General features: G+C 55.0%; 1 protein-coding gene across 1 annotated transcript; it reads left to right on the top strand.

Annotated features, from left to right (window-relative positions):
* Nucleotides 1-4,278: 4,278 nt before the first annotated feature.
* Nucleotides 4,279-6,144, top strand: NCLIV_062000 (putative SET domain containing protein; the record flags this gene model as incomplete). Its single annotated transcript, XM_003885751.1, has 1 exon — nucleotides 4,279-6,144. The coding sequence occupies one exon, from the start codon at nucleotides 4,279-4,281 to the stop codon at nucleotides 6,142-6,144; it is 1,866 nt and encodes a 621-aa protein (XP_003885800.1).
* Nucleotides 6,145-6,363: the final 219 nt, after the last annotated feature.

Genomic DNA, 6,363 nt, shown 5'->3' with positions numbered 1-6,363 from the left:
TCGAAACCTCCGCGATAAAAAGAAAAGAGGACCAGGACCCTGGCGCCTCTTCTGTCAAATACTTTGGAGAAGACGGGTTCTTCAGGTGAAAAGCAAATCCGCAGCCGGGATTTGTTCCTCGCTATAAAGGCATACAAAAAGGGCGGGATGTCACCGACAGCCCTCACCTGGCGAAAGGAGCTCCTGGATCCGGAGACCTCTCTGAGAAGACACGCGATTGCGCCTTTTGTAGCTCCTTTGTGAGACTCGAAAAGGAAATATACAAGCTTCGCTCACCAGAGTCGGGCGCGTTAACACAACTGGATCTCATCAATCACGACAAGCGACTGGTACAAACGAGAGGCCCAGTCCTCGGCGAAGGAAAGCAATTCGCTGCGCGCACGACACTCGGATGCGAAGGAAATGTTGGCGAGAGGATACAACTACATTGGGTGGAAGAAGAACTTTGGAGTGAACAATACTTTGAAGAAGGTGAGCTTTCGCGCGACGATACAACGAAAACGCACATGGCGCGCATGTACGTACACCACTCTCTGCAGGAGGGTTCGACGGGAACAGGCTTGGAAAGGAGAAGCGACGAAAAAAGGGTACAAAAAAATCTGCAGAGACAAAGTGGTGCACGGCACGCATATCTGGCGTTTGTGGGATGGAATGCAAAAATCCGTACAAAGATCCCAGAAAGACAGCACCATGAAACCGCACTCAAGCACTCGCAACCGCAGGGGACACGCAGCTGCCACTTTGGCACGCAACGTTAACCGATTCGGGGTTTTGTCTCCAAGTTCGCCAGCGAACAGATTCTATCCCTAAAGTACGGGTGCTGTCAGACGTAGCAGTTCCTCAAGTTGGCTCTTCCGCGCCGGAGAAATACCGAAGAAATCCGCAGGAACATGGCCCCTTCAGTTTCGTGTAGCTTTATTCCCTGTACCATTCGGCAGAGGGTAGTCTTTTACGGGAAGAGGGGGGGCACTGTCCTACCGCTGGGTTCTGTCACGGAACCCATGGCTGGTCTCTCTTGCACCGTAGCGTCGCCCCCTCGTCCAATACTAAGTTCCAGAGGAGCGCACGCTCTGACGTGCCATCCACCTTGTCTTGCCTGTCGATATCCTGTGCATGCGCGGGCACTCGCACCGTTCTTTATCGTGCCGTTTCCGCGCAGTATGTTGGAGGCTCCTAGTCACTCAGGACACCATTCCCTTCTCCATTTTTTCCCATCTGAAGGAAAAAATAGAAGCGATGGGGAGCACGCTGTGTGGGCGCGCGGCCACGCAGGTGCCAACGTTTCCTCACGCTCTCACTGCAGTTCTGCCGACCCCTTGCGGGGGGCTTTGGACTCGAATGAAAAGAAATGCTGGAGTAAGGCAAAGTAGCCGCGAAACCTCGTACTGTCCACCTTGTGAACAGTGCAGGGGTGGTCTCGGCTAAACTGAGAACCAGAAGTTACCGGATCTCTGCGTACCGCTTGTTCACAACGATGTCGCAGCACGAAAACCTCCCGGGAATTCGCGCGCACCGCAAGATAGCAACTATCTCCGCAACGTTGTAGCAAAGGGTATCTGTACAGTCGAGGAACCGGAAGAAGCACATTCGTGCACGGCGCGACTTCCGTCCCCGTCCAACTGCGTCGCTGTTTGACACGCGAGGTGTTGCCGCGCTGGCAATATCTGTCACAGCAATCAAGCGACAAGCAGAGTTCACGACAGGACGGTGGACCGAGAAGGCGGTATAGCGTCAGCCAGAGTCAATCCGAGAAAATATATGGTGAATGGTCACGTGGTGGGACTAGGTCGGGAGCCGTTGCACGTGTGTGGTGTGTTTTTGCTGGACGACGCTGACGTTGTTGAGAAGGCAGGCAATCGCCGCATCTTGCAGAACTGAGGCTTTTCGTACACGAAAACGTGGATGCATTCGTTAAGTGGGCGCCATTTGGGCACACGGTTGTTGAGCAAAACCGAAAGAAAACCTGTGGAGCACGATACTTCTCTGTAGGTGTGTCCGTAGAGTTTCGTTGCCAAGCCAGACAAAATACTTTGAGGACTAGTAGCGTCAGCCGTCTGTCTGCCGTTACCCACCACTTTGACTATCTGAAAGTTCTTTGAAAGCAACGTCACTTAGAGGTTTCCTTGAATCCGTACCTCCAGCGCCTTGCCTGCGGAGAGACGGATACCAACTCTGCAACGGCAAACAGCAGAAGTCGTGAAAATTCACTCCTGATATTCGGGTATGCTAGTTCGTGGGGTCGATCGGTTCTGATGCAGTCACTGGGGGCATCGAGAACTTGAGGATGAGCTGCCCTAACTCTGTAGTAGATATATATGCTATGGGAAGAGAGAGTACAGCTAAGGCGAGCACTGCTGCTAGCCGCGAGAGGCAGCTGGGCAAGAACAGTCGGGTCGCCGCGAATGCCTCCGTGACCCTCGAAGGAATTAGACTGGCGCGGAGGCGCGGAAGAAAATGTTACACAGAGGAGACCTCGAGCTCAAATTTCCTGCGGACAGTATCCTGTCCCGAAAATCCCGAAAACGGAGCGGACAACCGCATTTGGGTGCGAGTGGATTGCAGCAGCTAGATCGTAATTCTGACCCTCCTCCCACATGTCGCTCTACGTTTTGTCTTGCTTTTGTACCTGCGTACGGCGAGACTGAATGGAAAGACAAACGCTTTTGCTCCTTGGAGAATGGCAGCACATAAATAGAGCTTCCGCTTCATCGTGCGCGGCGTCACAACAACCATACGTGCACTAGCTTCATTCCACGATTCGGAGGCCAGCGAGGGGAAGGACGCGGCGCGGGGACTAACGAATGGTTTCCTGATTCGATTACATTACACAAAGGACTGACAATCATTTGGATGGAGACTTCAGCCCCCACCAGACAGGCAGATGATTCGGGGCAGTCAGGAAACTGGTATTCTTACTGAAGTGATCTGGAGGTAGAACGTCGACGAGGAAATGTGCACGGTATGAGCACTAGTCTGCTATGAAGCTATTGCTGCTCGTGGCACATCTCGCTATCGGAATAGAGAGGAAGGTGGCTTGTTTGCATCCTCCGATACAACAGTCCCGGCCTTATAGACGGTACTGGAGCTAGCCTCGCGCACAGGAGTTACCCACGTGAAAAGAGGAACCGGATCACTAGATCAAGTGGGAGAAGCTGCAGGTGACAGCAACTCTTTGACCATACGGTCGTAGATATTTTGAGCGAAGAATGATGATACGTTACCCCAGGCGATTGTACGGGCGTACAGGTGTGTGAAAGTGGCGCGAGCTTGACCACGTTCGACCGCTACCAGTAGTGCATTGGAATGGTACGAGAACACGTGACATGCACATTTCCCGTTTAGGATATTGTGGTAAGTGGCATACACGCAGTTGCCACAAACAGTGTGGTTACGGGCTCGTGTCCCTCGCCTATTTGACGGGAAGGGGAGTCCGACGCTGGACATGAGCCCCGCTTTCTCTATACTGTGTCTCGTCTCCTCACATGCGGGACGAAATCGTGTCGAGACGAACAACGATGGAAGCATCTCTTCTATTCACCCGAAAGATGCTCCGCATCTGATCTGTTTCGAGGGCGATAAATGCTCGCAAACACGTACCCCGTGGCGTGGTGGCCGATACGCAGATCGGAATGGAAATCCATGGTGGGACTGACGAACTGCCCGATGCTTCTGTTCGACGGGCGGCAGCTTGTCTGGGGGTTGAACTCCAGTGCAAAGTCGAGCATGGCATTATACCACGACCAGCCACTGGTCCCTCATTGCATTCAATCGCTGGAGGATTTTCTCTGCTAAAGTTAGCTTTTTTTCTGGCTTTTTTCATTGAAAACACTGAGGTTAGACTCTTTTGCTCTGTGCTGTATGTGTGGTGAAGACGCAGCGCGTGTTACCCGACTCTGTCGCTCTGCTGTGCTTTTTTGGCAAAGTTGCCACTCACTCACCGCTTTTCAAAACCTCCGGTTTTTCCATCGTGAAACTCGGAGCCCTCCCACTTCAGTCAGGCAACGCTTCCCGCGGGCTCTGGTTCCGCCGTGGTGTCAATGCACTCTTTGACGGTGGGCCGCCGGCGATGCCCGCTTGGTTATGCTGTAGATCTTGCGAGTAGCCCCAAGCGAACGCAAACAAAGAGGACCCACCGAAAAGGACAGGACCGGCGTGTGTGATGACCGCTGTTCCAGAACGCCGCAGCACGCGACGACCCGATCGACGCGCCTCTCAGCCTTCGCGGTCGTCGTGGATGACCTGTCACCGGGGGTAGCAGAGACTATATCAGGCTGTCAAATGGATTCTAGTCAGTTGACTGCCTCTCCTTGTTGGACAGGACAAGGGAACTCCCGTCATCAGTTCCTTGCTCCCAGCAAAGCGACGAAAGACCAGGCTCTGCAAACACCCGCTCAAAACAACGTTCAAGGCCAAAACGCCTCCCCCGGCACGAGCTCGTTTATTCATCCCCTCCTTCTGCCGCTGCTTCCGTCCAGATTTGTTTTCAAGAATCCCTCATGGCCGCCGACTCCAAAGAAAAAGCGAAATCTGGCAGGCGGCGCTGCAGTGCCGCCGCCATCAGCCGGGGCGAGGGGCAGTGCGACTGGAACTTCCTCGGCCAGCAACGGATCCACAGAGCTCAGCCATCTAGGCCTTCGCACGAAACCTCTGTCTCACGACAATCCAGGAACCCAAAACGGTGCGGACTCTCCTGCATCGCCTGGCGATAGCGCGCATGCCTCTCGTCCGTTTCCAACCAGTGCAACAGGGCGCAAGCGACGGAAGATCATGACTTCGCAGAAACCCCTTTCAAACGGCCCCGCTGCTCAGTCTGATCCACCCGCGACGGGTTCTGTAGACGATGCACAAACATGTCCGGCCGCGTTCGGTGAAAACAATCAGAAAGACATGTGTCGTGAAGGGCGGGCGCCGCCGTTCAGTGAATCGGCCATGTGCGGCATTCTGCTCGCGTCTTCGCTGTCAACTCAGGCGCCCAGCCCCTCACATCTCTGCGAGAATGATTCGCCCCGACTCGCGCTGAGGACTGTCACGGGAGGCGACACCTCGAGTGCAGAAAAGATGCCAGAGTTGGGGTGCGAAGTCGTGGATGCAGCGGTCGCTGCAGGCTCACCGTCGTCTGCCTGCGGAGACAAGGCACTGGAAGAAGTGACGCGCACTGAGAGAGACTCCCTTGCGCGCCGACTTTCTGGAGATCAGCAGCCACACCATGCCTCGTCCGACAGTTCTAGAGATTGTTCGACGCACCTTGGACCCTTACATGCAGATGGCGAGAGGCCAGAACAGCCAAGTTCTGCCCGCGCGCCACTTACTCAGTCACGAGGCGCTGCGCCAGCGGGAGACAGAACAGAGTGCTCGCCCGTCCGTGGCTTTCTGGGGACTTCCCCGGCAGCTGCAGAAGTTCCGGCCCTTCTCCTTTCGGCTGTATACGCAGGTGAGCAGACGCCGTCAAAGACAGTAGAAGCCCAGTCGTGTGGAACGAAGGAGAAAGACACCTCCAGGGTCGGCACCCTCGAGAAAAGCTGTGGCGCGGATGCCACGTACGCGGCGAGGCGTGTGACGCAGCAACTGGCCGCCGGACGGGGTAGGAGATGGGGAGAGGCGCCGAGCTCCGCCAACCAAGCGGCAACGCCTTCGAGACAAGCTTCTGAGACGCCTGCTCGTATGCTGTCCTCTCAGTCCTCTAGAACCCCGTCAAAAGGGCCCTTCCTTCCGTCGATTGCGTGTGGTCTAGTCGTATCTGCTTCTTCCCTCGGTCGCGGGAGCGGCCTGGGCGTCTACGCCACGAGAGCGTACAGCGCCCGCTCGCGTATCGGAGAGTACGCGGGAGTGTGTGTAGATCGGAAGGTGGCCATGATGCTCCGCGGTATGGGGACTTCGACTCACGTGATGCGCGTAGGCATGCAGTATCAGTATTTAGTTGGCTACCGACTCCCTTTTGTCTTCGGCGGCGCTGGCGCCTTTGTGAATGACGGCCGCTGGTATGCAGACGGTCGTAAGGGGCCTGGAGTCACTGCCAGATTTCATGTCGCGTATGATAAAAAACGCGCCAAAGATCGTGTTTATGTAGTCGCAACACGGGATATTGCAGAAGGCGAGGAGATCTTCACCAGCTACGACAATCAATACTGGGCTCTCCTGCACTAAACTTCCATCAAAGTCTTTTTGCCTTTCTGCGGCTGCCTGCGCATGTATCGGGTGCAGCCACAGGGGTTACAGTTTCAAGTTTCAAACTTCTCGTCTTAGGCACGGAGCTCCACACCTTGTGGGTAGATTAAAAACTCCTGTCGGAAGTCTCGGAAGGGGATCCCAGTTGACTTTTACTTGCCTCAGGACTCGCTGTGTCCGAAGCCCCGTGACAGGGTG

The sequence above is a fragment of the Neospora caninum genome, chromosome XII (genome assembly GCF_000208865.1).
Source record: "Neospora caninum Liverpool complete genome, chromosome XII".
NCBI classification, from domain to species: Eukaryota; Apicomplexa; class Conoidasida; order Eucoccidiorida; family Sarcocystidae; genus Neospora; species Neospora caninum.
The sequence above is the reverse complement of the archived record's forward strand: the minus strand, read 5'-3'. Positions and strand labels throughout refer to the sequence as shown.